The following is a 15060-nucleotide window of genomic DNA, read 5'->3' as shown; positions in this document are numbered from 1 at the left end:
TATACAGGCTAGGGGCAGACAAATTTAGCTCAGCTCACTAAACACAAAAAAACTAAGGACGTTTTTATTAATATTCTTGCACTGGTGAATATACTAATACAGAATAAATTCAAATTTGAATACAGGCTATAATACAATGGAACCATCGTGGCTCACACAGAGTTCACAGTAACTACATAAAGGATCAATATAAGAAACCCAAATAAGGGTTAAGGGTTGATGATCCTGCCAGTAACTCGCTTCTATTCCTAGGGTGACAACTCACTATCTATGGAGTATCAGTGTTTTCATTGTCAGGCAGGACTACAAATGCCTCTCCCTCTCCTCTTCTCCGTAACCTAGAGGGGATGGGTTCTATAATCCTTAGACATAGCTGGGAACAATGTAGAATATAAAGAAAGCAGGAAACAGCACAGCAAGGTATCAGCTGACAAGATTTCTGGCAGGGTCAATAAATGGATTTTTGTAAGAACTTACCGTAAAATCCTTTTCTCTTAAGCTCATTGACAGACGTAGTCTTCTTGATTCTCAAGAGCTGGGTTATGTTGTCTCCGCAGGAGTAGGACTAGGCAGAATGACAAAACGTTCTGGCTCCACCCTAGGGGGCAGTCCCTGAGGGTATATCCTCCCTCTCTCTGCTACAGGGAATCAGTTCTGTTTAAAGCAGTACAGAGAATTTAACCCAACCCAACTCAATGATAGAGGGGCGGGTACTACGTCTGTCAATGAGCTTAAGAGAAAAGGATTTTACGGTAAGTTCTTACAAAAATCCATTTTTCTCTATCGCTCATTGACAGACGTAGTCTTCTTGATTCTCAAGAGCTGGGACATCCAGAAGCAGTGCCACAAATGAGGGGTGGGATTGACAAAATCAAATCCAATCTAGTAGGCCCAACCGGTGCCAAACTAGAAGTTTTAAAGGCTCATTATAAACAAAGAATGAGACTAAAAGAAAAAAATTTTCCAACGGAAAAAAACCCTCGAGGTAGACCACTGGTCTCCTCAAATTGCGGCCTGCAGAACCTTGCGGCCAAATGAGGCATCAGACGATGCCATTACATCAACTTTATAATGTTTAGAGAAGGTATGCACCGACGACCAGGTAGCCGCCTTGCACACCTGGACCACTGACGCCTGATGGCGAAAGGCCCATGACGCACTAAGTGCCCGAGTGGAGTGCGCCTTAACAGGGAACGGGGGCTCCCGACCCTTAATAGAATAAGCCTGCACTACCGTCTGTCTGATCCATCTGGAAATGGTCGCGGCAGATGCAGGCAACCCCTTTTTGGGTCCATCTGGGATCACAAAAAGTGAATCCGTCTTGCGAAACGAGTCTGTCGTTTTCAAGTATACCCTGATCGCCCGGACCACATCCAAGGAGTGTAAAGCAAACTCCCGAGGATGACTGGGCTTAGGACACAGGGAAGGTAATACAATTTCTTCATTCAGATGAAATTCTGAAACCACTTTTGGTAGGAAGGATGGATTCGGACGAAGAACCACCTTATCTCTATGAACCACCAGATATGGTGAACGACAAGATAATGCGGCCAGTTCTGACACCCTGCGTGCAGAAGTAATAGCCACCAAGAAGGCCACCTTCTGGGACAACGTGGGTAGAGGAATCTCCCTAATATCTTCAAAGGGAGGTTTCTGAAGAACCGACAACACTAAATTAAGATCCCAGGGGGGTAACGGCGCGTGCACTGGCGGAGCCAGATGTCGTACCCCCTGGATGAAATTCCGCACCAAGGAATGAGTAGCCAAAGGCTTCTGAAAGAAGATGGCTAATGCTGAGACCTGACCCTTGATAGTACTCAAGGCCAGTTTCTGCTCAACCCCTTGTTGCAGAAAAGCCAATATTCGACTAATCGAATAAGACCGAGGACGGAACCCCAAAGGTTCACACCATGCAATGTAGGACTTCCATGTGCGATGATAAATCTTTCTGGAAGTCGCTTTCCTTGCTTCAACTAGAGTAGGAATAACTGAAGCTGACAAACCTTTGTCCTTCAGCACCTGGGTCTCAATAGCCAGGCCGTTAAAGCCAGCGATCGTAAAGCAGGATGGAAGATCGGTCCCTGAGACAGTAGATCCTCCCTGAGAGGAAGTCTCCATGGGACGTCCGCCACCAGTCTGACCATGTCGGCGTACCAAGCTCGACGAGGCCAGTCCGGAGCTACCAGGATTACTGGGATTCCTTCCTCCTCTACCCTGCGAAGAAGTCTTGGCAGTAACGCGAGAGGAGGGAAGGCATATATTAGCTGGTATTGCCCCCACGGGGCGATCAGTGCGTCTGCGGTTTCTGCTAGAGGATCGCGGGAGCGAGCCACGAATCTCTGAACTTTCCTGTTGAATCGTGATGCCAACAGATCCACATCCGGGGTGCCCCACCGTAGGCACAATTGGTGGAAAACGTCTGGATGGAGGGACCATTCCCCCTGATCCAGGGTCTGACGGCTGAGATAATCTGCCTGCCAATTCTCCACCCCCCGGAATGAACACCGCAGAGATTGCTGGAACAAATCGTTCCGCCCAGCGAAGAATGCAAGCCACTTCTTTGGCCGCTCGGACACTCTTGGTGCCCCCCTGGTGATTGACATAAGCCACGGCCGTGGCATTGTCCGACTGGATCCGAACCGGGCTGCCCTGGAGCTGCTCGGTCCAGTGAATCAGACAAAGTCTGATCGCTCTCAGTTCCAATACATTTATCGGTAACCTGGATTCTTCCGGGGACCAAAGTCCCTGGACAGATAACTGACCAAGAATTCCTCCCCATCCGGATAGACTGGCATCCGTGGTCACTATCGTCCAATATATTGGCAGAAATGACTTTCCCTGGCTGAGCATTGGAGACCGAAGCCACCAAACCAGAGACTCTCTGGTCTGTTTGCTCAATCGTATCTGATTGTCCAGGGATTCCGGATTCCGATTCCATCTGAGAAGAATCTCTTGCTGAAGAATTCGGGTATGGGACTGGGCAAATGGGACTGCTTCGAATGAAGCCACCATCAACCCCAGAACCCTCATGCAAGTCCGAAGGGAAGACCAGCTGTTGGACAGTAACAACTGGACTGCTGATTGAATCTTTCGGAGTTTCCCTACCGGAAGAAAAACTCTTGTCCTGACTGTGTCTAGAATTAGACCCAGATATTCGAGCCTCTGGGTGGGAACCAGAAATGACTTTTGCTGGTTCACCAGCCACCCGAATTCCTGTAAAGAAATCATAGTAATTTCTATGTTTTGTAGCAAGGTCTGAGGAGACTCTGCATGAAGCAGAAGATCGTCTAGGTAACCTAGAATCGATATACCTCTTTGGCGCAGAAGTGCCAACATTGGGGCCAATACCTTTGTGAAGACCCGCGGAGCCGTGGCGAGACCGAAAGGTAACGCCACAAACTGATAGTGGTTCTCCTCTACGGAAAAGCGTAGAAAACGCTGATGTCCTGCAAAAATGGGAATGTGAAGATAGGCGTCCTTGATGTCTATGGACGCTAGGACATCCCCTGGATGCAGGAAGGCTGCTACCGTGCGAATGGACTCCATTCTGAATCTTCTTATGTTGACGAAAGAATTGAGTGCTCTTAAGTCCAGAATTGGACGCACTTTGCCCTCTTTCCTGGGTATTGTAAACAGGTTTGAATAAAAACCTTGAAACCGTTCTGTCCAAGGAACGTGGACTACCACTCCTTGTTGTAGTAAATCTGTGACTGCTCTCCGCAGATCTTCTAAACGATCTGCGGATAGACGGATATTGGAAGGGAAGAATCGCGCCGGTGGGAGAGATCGAAACTCGATCTTGTACCCTGACCTTATGACTTCGCAAACCCATTTGTCCGGGATTCTGGAAAGCCATGGATCCGGGAACCGGCGAAGACGTCCCCCCACCCCAGTTATGGGTGGGGGCGCACCTTCAGGCTTTGGATGGTTTATCTTCAGGTCTGGAGGGGGCGGGCTTTTGCTTGCCCGACCAACGACCCCTGACGCCTCCTGCAGGAGCTTTGGAGGACTTAGTTTTTTCACCCGCTGGACGAAAAAACCTCTTGTGAGCAGAAAAAGAAGGCCCTCGTCTTTGACGAGTTCCTCTACCTTTAAAATTTTGCGGTAAAAAGGTGCTTTTTCCACCGGTGAGATCCTTGATGATCTCATCCAAGTTGGCTCCAAATAGACGCTCTCCTGAAAAGGGGATATTAGCCAATGCTTTTTTGGAACCTTGGTCGGCTATCCAACCTTTTAGCCACAGTGTACGCCTGAGAACCACTGCTGAGACTGATGCTCGCGCCATTAATGGAGTGGCGTCTAACGCCGCATCACATACAAACTGTAACCCCTGTATCATTTGTTCCAACAAATCTGATACCGCCTGAGGGACTTCTTCTAAGTCCCGGCGTAACCACTTGGTCCATTCAGTTACAGCCTGCGAAACCAGACCAATAGCAATTATTGGCCTGAAAGCTGATCCAATCAAGGAAAACATGGTGCGAGACATAGCTTCTATCTTGCGATCCACTGGATCTTTAAAAGACGGAGCGTCTTCTAAAGGAATAACCGTGGCTTTATTCAATCTAGCAATAGGTGAATCCACCACAGGTGGTTCTGTCCATTTCTTAATAAGGGTTTCCTCAAACGGATAACGCCTGTCAATGCGTTTGGAAATATTAAAAGTGCGTTTTGGCAGACGCCATTCTTCATCGATTGGATTGCCAAAACATTTGGGCAATGGAAAAACCTTTGCCACTTTGATGCGTTTTTTAGTCCCAAAAGGGATCTCAGTTTCAGCTATTTCTGATGGAATACCCTGTAACCTTAAAGTCTCTTGAACAGATACAATGAGTGCGTTTACCAACGCTTCCTCTCGGGCTATGGCAGATGCCGAAACATCCTCCTCACTGTCTGAAGAGACAGGACCCGAGACACCAATACCAGATGAAGTACCTGCAACTGCAGAAATAGGCTCAGAGTCTGAATCCGAGGTTTCAGATAATAAGGGGTTAGGCGGGGGTCGCTTTCTTGCGCCCTGTCCCTGACAAGCCACTTCCACCCGGGACACAAAAGTTTCCATAATAGCTGACAAAGATTCAATTGTCAATGGGGTGCTGGAGGATCCCGCAGACCCCTCGAGGGGATCCGGAGGAGATACATGAGTGGCAGGGTCCATGTTAATACAGGACACTTTTGCCAGCAATAAACAAAAAAACTTTTTCCTTTTTTTTTTTTTTTTTTTTTGTGTGTCTCCCCCTAGCGCAATAGCGCCCCTCAGAGTACCTGCTTCTCGATCCCAGAGAGAGAGAGAGGGACCCCCAAGGCTCACCAACCGATGCAGTGCAGTTTCCAACAAACTGCAGCCAGCGTCTGTCTTACACAGACTGGAAGGAGCTGTTTGCTTTTTCCCGGGCAGAAGGCGTGGCTCCGCCCCCTGTGTACGCCTTCCGGCGTTCCCAGCCCTCCACGAGGAAGCTGGGCTCACAAAACATGGCCGCCCCCATAGAAGAGACATAAGACTCCAAAAACATGGCGGCCGGCGTGACCTGAGGACATATATGCATTCGGTCTACGGCAAAATGGCGGCGGACCGCCGATATCGTCTTCCCAGCACATCCACCTGCACTCTGCTGAGAGGTGACATATGGATCTACAGAGATACACTGCACATAAGGTAGGCTTATACCTCCTATGTCTGCTGTAATGTTACAGTCTGCTGGGTAGAGTGTTAGCTCTTGAACCAAGTCCACTTCCCACAAACACATGCTGTATTACAAGGGGGACTTGTAAGTATCAGATATAAACTGACCATATATGGAGGGGCCCATAATATATACTGCCTCATAAATGAGGAAAAAAGGGAACGTTTACTCACCATACCGAACCGACAGGCACCCTCTCTTCACAATATCCTCTCCACCGGGGTGGGGGTTTGTGGACGCCTCGACTCTCTGGTCCTGGCGTCCAAGCGAGCTTTTAACTCGCAAAGTCAGTCCCTTTACTGGGACTCCGTCGCGGCCGACTCAGCGCACTGGTCTGCACGCGCTTTTAGGCAGAAACCGGGGTGACCACTGGATCTCAACATCCAGCCCGTCGCCCGGCCCCGCATACTTACTTGAATATGTCGCGGCCGACCAAGCGCAATGCCATGGTCTGCACGCGCTCGTAGGCCGGCTGGGGTGACCACAAGTGTCGCCCAGTCCGGCATTTTTGCTTGAAGATCTCACAGGAAAAAACACTGGAGAAAACTACCTAAAAAATGTCTTTTTCTTAAAGAAAAAAAGTCTTGCCAGGACCAAAAGATCCCAGCAAGGAACTTAGGTCCTTACTCCTGACTAGACAGAAAAAAACTGATTCCCTGTAGCAGAGAGAGGGAGGATATACCCTCAGGGACTGCCCCCTAGGGTGGAGCCAGAACGTTTTGTCATTCTGCCTAGTCCTACTCCTGCGGAGACAACATAACCCAGCTCTTGAGAATCAAGAAGACTACGTCTGTCAATGAGCGATAGAGAAAGGTATTTTTTGCACTTAACAAACTGTCCAAATGGACCAAGTAGCAAAGTTCATTGTAAAAATTTTCATATCCATTAAATAGAAAAGAGGCACCCCTAATGATTTAGCTATAGGGACCCCCCCATTATTACCTGGCGACCCCCCCCCCCCCCCATTTTTACCACCTTGACTCTGAGACATGCGTGAAAAAGTTCTATCTTGTGATTCTCTTGCAGAGTAAGAACATCTTTGCAGCTCTCGGTGATGATGACAGCGAGGGGGAGGATGAAGATGCAGAGGAAGAGCGGACGTCTAAGAAAGATAAAGGCAAAAAAGTGAAGGTAGTGTACAAAGGGTGCTGCCATCATAGATGTTTTCTATCCTGGCATGAATACATAGAGCCATGTCACATCAGCAACAGTGTTGCAGCTAAAAATCTATTATTTTATTGATGATCTGCAGCTAGGTTCACATTTGCTTTTGTAGATCGCTGCAACATTTCTGTATAAGACTTCACATTGCTGGTGTGCCCTGGTCAAAAATGTCTGAAGCTGGCGATTCTGTAGCTAGCACCTAGATCTGCATTAAGTAATTTGCGCTGTTGCATTTTGAATGACAATTGCGCGGTCATGCAACATTGTACCTAAACCAAATTTGTCATTTTTTTCCCCACAAATAGAGCTTTCTTTTGGTGGTATTTGATCACCGCAAGGTTTTTTTCTTTTTTGCTTTTTTGAAAAAAAAAAAAAGTTTTTTGTTATAAAATTTTGTAAATAGATACGTTTTTTCCTGCACTGATGGGGGTGGCACTGATGATGCAGCATTGGTGGGCCCTGATATGCAGAATTGGTGGGCCCTGATGGGTGGCACTGGTGGGCAATAATCGGCACTGATGGGGAGGGCACTGGCGGGCTCCCTCTGATTGCCATCCCTAGTGGCCATGTTGGGCATCCCTGGGGGGTCATGGGTGGACATCCGTGGTGGTTCTATTGGCATCCCCCCCCCCCCCCAGGGTCTGCACTGGTAATCAGTGCTCTGATTACCAGTGCAAACCCCCCCTGTCAGGAGAGCTGCAGATCGGCTCTCCTCTACTCGTGCCTGTCAGGCACGAACTGAGGAAAGCCGATCAACGGCACTTCCTATTTACTATGTGACCAGCTGTGATTGGACACAGCTGGTCACATGGTAAAGAGCTCTGCGCGCCCCCACAAAAAAAAAAAAACCCATCAAGCCCGGGTAAATTTTGCAAAAACACATCTGAAGTCTCCCAAAAGCATGTGGGGAAAAGTGTTATAGTCTGATAAAACCAAAGTTGAACTTTTAAGGCCCGTACACACGTACCGATCGTCGGCATACAAACGTCGGTGGACGAAAGATCTGCCGATTGTACGCGTGTTAGTATGTTGCCTCCTACAGATGTCTGCGCACAATCCGCGGACAAAAGTCTTTCTTGCAAACATGAAAATTTTTGTCTGCGGACACCAGAACGGACGATTGTTCGCCTGTCAGTACAGAATTCGGCCGACAGACCGCAGATTTGCAAGACTGGGCATGCTCAGAAAATTAAAAACACAGGGAAAGTTAACCATTACATGACATCACTTCTGCAGTCAGCTGAAGTCTGCAGACAAAATTCTTGTGCTGTCCTTGTGCTGTCTTTGCACTTTTCAACAGACACCGACATCCCGGGGAGAAAAGACGAACATTTATATGCCGACCATCGGTACGTGTGTACGGGGCTTTAGGCCATAATTCCAGAAAGATATGTTTGGTGCAAAAACAACACTGCACATCACCAAAAGATCACCATACCCACAGTGAAGCATGGTGGTGGCAGCATCATGCTTTGGGGAGGTTTTTCTTCAGCTGGAACAGGGGCCTTAGTCAAGGTAGTGGGAATTATGAACAGTTCCAAATACCAGTCAATATTGGCACAAAACCTTTAGACTTCTGCTAGAAAGCTGAACATAAAGACGAACTTCATCTTTCAGCAGCACAACGGCCCAAAGCATACATCCAAATCAACAAAGGAATGGCGAAGATCTGTGAGGTGATCTAAAGAGAGCTGTGCATAGGAGATGTCCTCACAATCTGACAGATTTGGAGTTTTTTTGCAAAGAGGAGTGGGAAAATATTGCCAAGTCACGATGTGCCATGCTGATAGACTCATACGTAAAAAGACTGAGTGCTGTAATAAAATCAAAAGGTGCTTCAACAAAGTATTAGTTTAAGGGTGTGCACACTTTTGCAACCATATTATTTTAGTTTATTATTTTTACTTCTCTCCACCTAAAATACTTTGTTTGTTGTTCAACTGAGTTGTACAGTTTATAGGTCACATTAAAGGTGGAAGAAGTTCTGAAATTATTTCTTTGTCTCATTTTTTTTACATCACAGAAACCGAAATCTAACATTTTAACAGGGATGTGTAGACTTTTTATATCCACTGTATGAAAGCTGTTTACCTGACAAAGGAGTTGCGTTTCTATTTACCTGGTCCTGAGATTTACACAGCACAATGATGTTGATGACCGTAATAATTGAGGGATACAGTGTTGTTCCCTCTGCCCACATAGCCTGCTGATGAAGTGAACCAAGATTTCTCTTTTGTTCATTGACACAGCTCCTGATCTTCTTGACCATTGGGTTATACTTTTTTTTTTTTTTTTTTCTGCCTAGCCAGGAGTAAAGACCTAGTTCCTTGCTGGGATCTCTGGTCCTGGCAATTTTTTCTTTTAAGATAGACTTTTTTTTTTTTCCTGTGAGATCTACAATTAACTGTCAGACTGGGTGACAGGCTGGATAATCTAGATCCAGTGGTCACCACATAGCCCCACCAGATGGGGGCTGGCCTGGGGGTTAAACGCCTTGTGAGGTCGCATACGACCGGGTCTCGGCCTGCGTCGCATCGTTTCTCCTGGCCGACGCCCCCCCCCCCCCCCCCCACCGGGCCACTGGGCGATCGACTTTGGAGGAGGCTGTACCTGGTGAGGCCCAGGGTTCCCTCCTGGGTCCCTCGCGGAGCCGCCATTTTGTTGTAGTCTATTTCCTGTATGGGCTGGCGGCCATGTTTGTGTAGCTACGGCTGCCATTTTGCGTTAGTCCAGCCTTGAATTGAATGGCAGGCATTACTGTGGAGCCTTCTGGGCATCCATTGTAGCTGTGGGAGCCTCTCCTTATCACCTGGTGCTGACTCTTGGGCCTCTTTTCCTTCCTGGATGCCACACGTGGAGTGCTTTGATCCTGGTGCTGCCGGTGACAGCCTGGTGGGGTCCTCTCCCTCTCTCTGCTGTAGGATTGGGGGGTGCTCTGTGGCTAATGACCGGGTGGTGTTACCAGCGTGGTATGGAGTGTCCCTTAGCAGGGTTTTTTTTTTTTTTTTTTTGCACTTTTGTGGGGTACCCTTATTACTCATGGAGTCCTTGGAGCACAATTCCCCACCTGACCCCTTCTCAGGACCTGCAGGGCCCTCCGGGTGCCAACCATCCATTGATGCACTGGTGGCAGTCCTGGAGTCCTTTGTGTCTCGAGTAGAGGTGGCTTTTGGGTGGCAGGGTAGTAAAAAGTCCGTCCCCCCCGCCTCCCCCTGCTGCTTCATATGTCTTTTTTGATTTTGAATCTGATCTGGCCGGCCATGGACAGGGCCCATCCTGAGGGGTCTGTAGCCACGCGCTCTGAGTTCTCAGATAGTGAGGATGATTCCTCCACTCCTGTAGCCATGCACAAAAAGCCGCTAGCCATGCACAAAAAGCCGCTGGTGGACGCAGCTGCAGCGCAGGCACCGGTTCCTTTTGGCACTCACGAGCCGTTTAGAGTGGCAAAGGTGTTTCCTTCCTATTTTGACAGATTTGTCGCAGAAGAGTGGGAACCTCCAAGACGTCCCTTTTGTGGTCCATAAGCGATTCGCAATGAGGTACCCATTTGAAGAGTCTCTCCTTAAGAAGTTGACTGTTCCACCAGTGGTGGATCCCCCGGTTTCCATGTTGAATAGGGGCAACCATGATTCCGATAGAAGAATCGTCGGCTTTTAAGGATCCGGGTGACAGGCAAAGGCTGTGGCCCGCAGTATGTTTCAAGCCCTCTTTGGAAAGATCCAAGTGAACTTGGTCTGGCAAGTCCAAAGCGGGGTTCTCCAGACCTGCAGACAAGGCTCCTTCTGCATGAAGGTGGGCCCCTACCTGTGCCCCGGGGTGGGGGGAACGTCTTCGCTGGTTTCCGGACCCGTGGCCCTCCTTGGGGCAGGGCATGTGGGTTCACGAAGTGATACAGCCCGGCTACAAGATCGAGTTTTGTTCTTACGCCCCGGGAGAGGTTCTTTCCTTCCAATGTGCATCTGTCACTGGACTGATTGCAAGCCCTCTTCGGGCCGGTGCAGGACCTGTTACTTCAAGGGGTAATTGTTCCAGTTCCAACTTCGGAACGTTTTCAGGGGTTTTATTCAAACCGGTTCACGGTCCCGAAGGCAGGGCGCATCCGATTCTGTATCTCTAGACCCTGAACTGCTTTGTGTGGGTACAAAAGTTCAGAATGTAGTCTGCCCGCACAGGGGGATTTCCTTGCCTCTATCGACATCAAGTCGCTTAATTACACATTTCAATATGTGTCTGTCATCAACGCTTCCTCTGCTTTGCCATGGGAGAGGAGCAATTATCAGTTTGTGGCGTTACCTTTTCTCTGCTCCTCGGGTCTTCACAAGGAAGGGTGTTTGCGTTGTTACGTCAGCGAGGAATTGCAGTGCTGGGCTACCTGGACGACCGCTTCTTGTGAGCAGAGTCTCCTACTGCTCTGATGGACAACATGGACATCCCTATACAGACTCTGAGGGAGTTCGGCTGGCTTCTGAATTTTCAGAAGTCTGCTCTGATTCCTTCCACAAAACTGGACTATCTGGGTCTGACTGTGGACTCGGCGATAGCCAGAGTGTTTCTTCCTAGGGACAAACTCCAGAAGTTGCATACTGTGATCATCTATTGCTGTCCAGTAGGTGGTTGTCCCTCCGGACTTGCACGAGGGTGCAGGGACTTATGGTTTCTACCTTTTTTTAGGCGGTCCCGTTTTCACAGTTCCATACGAGGTCCCTGCAAAGGGAGATCTTCGGCAAATGGGGCAAGTGTCCGAAGTCTCTGGACAATCCGATCCGGCTGAGCCGAAAAAGGTCTCTGATCTGGTGGCTTCGCTCTCCAGCTCTTTGCTAGGCTTTTTATCTTTAATCCCCCTGTATTGGACAGTGGTCACCATGGATGCCAGTCTGTCCAGGTGGGGAGGTGTCCTGGGTCGGAACTCCGCTCAGGGAGTTTGGACACTGGAAGAGTCCAGACTCCCTATCACTGTACGGATCGCCTTCAGGTGTGTCTGGTGCAAATCCAATCGGACAATGCCACGGCCGTGGCTTATGTCAATCACCAGGGTGTAACAAGAAGTGTATTGACCGCTCTGGAGGTAGCCGGCATTCCCGCGGTGGGCAGAATGTTTTATTCCAGCCCTCTCCGCTGTACACATTCCAGGGGAGTGGTCCCCTCCTCCAGAGGTGTTTCATCAGCTGTGTCTCCTGTGGGGCACCCCCTGAGGTGGATCTGTTGGCGTCTCGGCTCAACAGGAAGGTGCCAAGGTTTGTGGCATGGTCACACTGTCTGATTTTACTCTTTCCCTCCTCTCAAGCTTCTGCCAAGACTCTTGCACAGGATCGAGGCAGAAGGAATTCTGGTCATTCTAGTGGCCCCGGATTGGCCTCGCCGGTCTTGGTACGCCGACCTGGTGCGGCTTGTCACCAACGCCCCTTGGAGACTCCCTCTCGGGGAGGATCTGCTGTCCCAAGGGCTAATGTTCCATCCTGCTTTGACAGCTTGGCTGTTGAAAGCCAGGTGCTGAAGGATAGAGGTTTGTCTGGGTTGGCGATTCCCACACTACTGAAGACTAGGAAGCCCTTTTCTAGGAAGATCTACCATCGTATGTGAAAAGCATACTTTTCGTGGTGTGAGTCGCTTGGTGTTCACCTTCGCTCTTTTTCGGTGGCTCGGGTCTTGACCTTCCTTCAACGGGGGGTTGAACAGAAATTGGCCTTGAGTTGCATAAAGGGTCAGGTGTCGGCCTTGGTGGTCTTCTTTCAGCGACCCTTGGCCACGCACTCCCTGGTACGTACTTTTATTAAGGGGGTTCGACATTTAACTCCACTGCTGTGGTCCCCACTACCGCCTTGGAATCTCAACTTGGTGCTTTCAGCCCTACAGAAGCCTCCCTTTGAAAATATTCAGGAGATTCCCCTGCTTGCGCTATCCCATAAGGTGGCCTTTTTTTTGGTGGCTATAACCTCTGCGCAGGGTGTTGGATTTGGCGGCCGTGTCTTGTTCCCCTTATTTGGTGGTCCACAAAGATAAGATTCTTCGCCCCTGTCCTTTGTTTCTTTCAAAGGTGGTCTCTGATTTCCATCTGAATGAGGACATTGTGTTGCCTTGTTTGTGTCCCAGGCCAAAACATTCTAAGGAAATTGCGTTGCATTCCCTGGATGTGGTTCGGGCTTTTCGGGTGTACCTGGCAGCTATGTGCTTACGGATGGGCCTCGAAAAGGACTATTTGTGTCTTCTGCGACCTAGATGGATCAGACAGACGGTGACTCAGACCTATTCAATTAAGGGTCAGGTTCCTCCTTTCCCTGTGAAAGCGCACACTACTAGTTCGCTCAGTATTTCTTGGGCCTTTCGTCATCAGGTGTCAGTAACGTAGGTGCACAAGGTGGCTACTTGGTCGTCGGTGCACATTTCACAAAATGTTAAGTTGATGTGTTGGCATCTGCAGATGCCTCTTTTGTCCGCAACAGGCTGCTGTTTAGGGGACATGTTCCCTCTTTGGGGGTGTAATGTTTTTCAGGTGAGCTCCTGTTACCTGGTTGGCTACGGTTTAGCTTGGGGAATTTTTTCTTGCTGTTCTCACCCCTCATGTTTGACACTGCTTTGGGACGTCCCAATGGTCAAGATCAAGAGCGGTGTCCGTCAAAGAACGAAAGGGAAAATGGGATATTTAATTTACCATAAAATCCATTTCTCTAATGTTCGTTTGACGGACACAGCACCCACCCCTCTATGCAGTTGTATTACTTCTGACACTGCTTGTAAAAAAAAACTGATTACCTATAGAAGAGAGGGGGAGTATACCTTCTGGGACTGCCCATAGGCGTAGTCAAGTCCTTTTTCTGCCTAGTGTCCCACTCCTGTAGGGGGGGCAGTATAACCCAATGGTCAAGAAGATCAGGAGCGGTGTCCGTCAATGAACATCAGAGAAATAGATTTTAATGGTAAGTCAGATGCCCCCTGAATGCAGTGTATGTAGAGATAACTAGACTGGGTCAATCTAAAGTTAAAATTAAAAAAAAAAAAAAAAAAAAAAAAAAAAAAAAAATTAATGGCTTTTTTCCTGGAAATTGGGTTTTATTTTGTTTGCTTTAATCTTCTGGGGTTGATTTTACTAAAACTAGAGCACTCAGAATCTGGTGCAGCTGTGCATGGTAGTCAATCAGCTTCTAACTTCAGCTTGTTTCATTAAGCTTTGACAATAAGACCTGAAGGCTGATTGGTTTCTATGCAGAGCTGCACCAGATTTTGCACACTCCAGTTTTAGTAAGAAGAAAAAAAAACACTGTATATGTTACATTACACAATATGTTAAATAATGATGGTATGACTTGGTTAGAAAATGGTTTAAATCGCTACACCATGCAATCGGTTCATACTGCTCTCTTCCCTCCTCCCCCGCCCCCAACTCTTTGCATCCCTGTGTTGTTACATTTAGCTAGTGGGAGGAAAGTGAGTTAGGCCCAAACATTGTGGTGGGGAGGAAAGAGCGGTGTATGAAGTGGTGGTGCAGCCATTAATAGTGTATCTAAAGCCAAATACTTCTTTTTTTTTTTTTTTTTTTTGTGGCTAGATTCTTTAAGGTTTTTATTGATGTTATCTCCTGTTAGAGAAAATTTACTTTTTTTTTTTTTTGTTCTGGTGATCACCGTCACTTTAAGTTAAAGTGAGGGAAAAATTTAAAAAAAGGAGGTTGTCAAAAGAAGTAAAATAGAGGGGGGAATTCTTGCAATAGAGACATCTGTTTCAGTGACCACTGCCTAAGAGGGCATTTCCCCTCACTTCCTGTACAGAACAGGAACTGTTGAAAAATCATCCCATAAATGACAAAATAAACTTTGCAGGAGCTTTAATCATTTCCTAACCTAATTAAAAATGAAAGCGTTTTTGCTTTTGGTAAACCTGTAAGTGAAGCTGTTGCTTTGCTACCCATAGCAGGCAGTCCTCACTTGAATTTTAAATTGTCCTAGCAACATAACTGCTAAAAAGAACAATTCTGTGGTCACTTCAACTCAAATTAGCTCACACTAATCGCTGCTCTCACTCACTGTTTCTCAGGAAGAAGAGGAGAAGAAACAGAATAAGAAAGGAAAGAAAAATGAAAAAGCCAAACCTAAGGTATGTTTCATTTTTGCATTGTAGATTTTAATAACATAAAGCTTATTTTTAAATGAAATAATAAACATGTTATGTTAACCTGCTCTGTGCAATAGTTTTGCACAGAGCAGCCCCGAACCTCCTG

At 47.7% G+C, this 15060-nt stretch overlaps 1 protein-coding gene across 1 annotated transcript in view; it reads left to right on the top strand.

Annotated features, from left to right (window-relative positions):
* The window catches only part of ABCF1 (ATP binding cassette subfamily F member 1), a 100013-nt gene that overhangs the window by 17902 nt on the left and 67051 nt on the right, over window positions 1-15060 (top strand). Inside the window, exons 6-7 of the mRNA XM_082264137.1 lie at window positions 6711-6817; window positions 14870-14936. Of these exons, the coding sequence (XP_082120263.1) occupies window positions 6711-6817; window positions 14870-14936 (174 nt within the window). The remainder of the gene's footprint in view (window positions 1-6710; window positions 6818-14869; window positions 14937-15060) is intronic.

The sequence above is a fragment of the Pelophylax lessonae genome (assembly GCF_965119305.1).
Source record: "Pelophylax lessonae genome assembly, chromosome: 7".
NCBI classification, from domain to species: domain Eukaryota; kingdom Metazoa; phylum Chordata; class Amphibia; order Anura; family Ranidae; genus Pelophylax; species Pelophylax lessonae.
The sequence above is the reverse complement of the archived record's forward strand: the minus strand, read 5'-3'. Positions and strand labels throughout refer to the sequence as shown.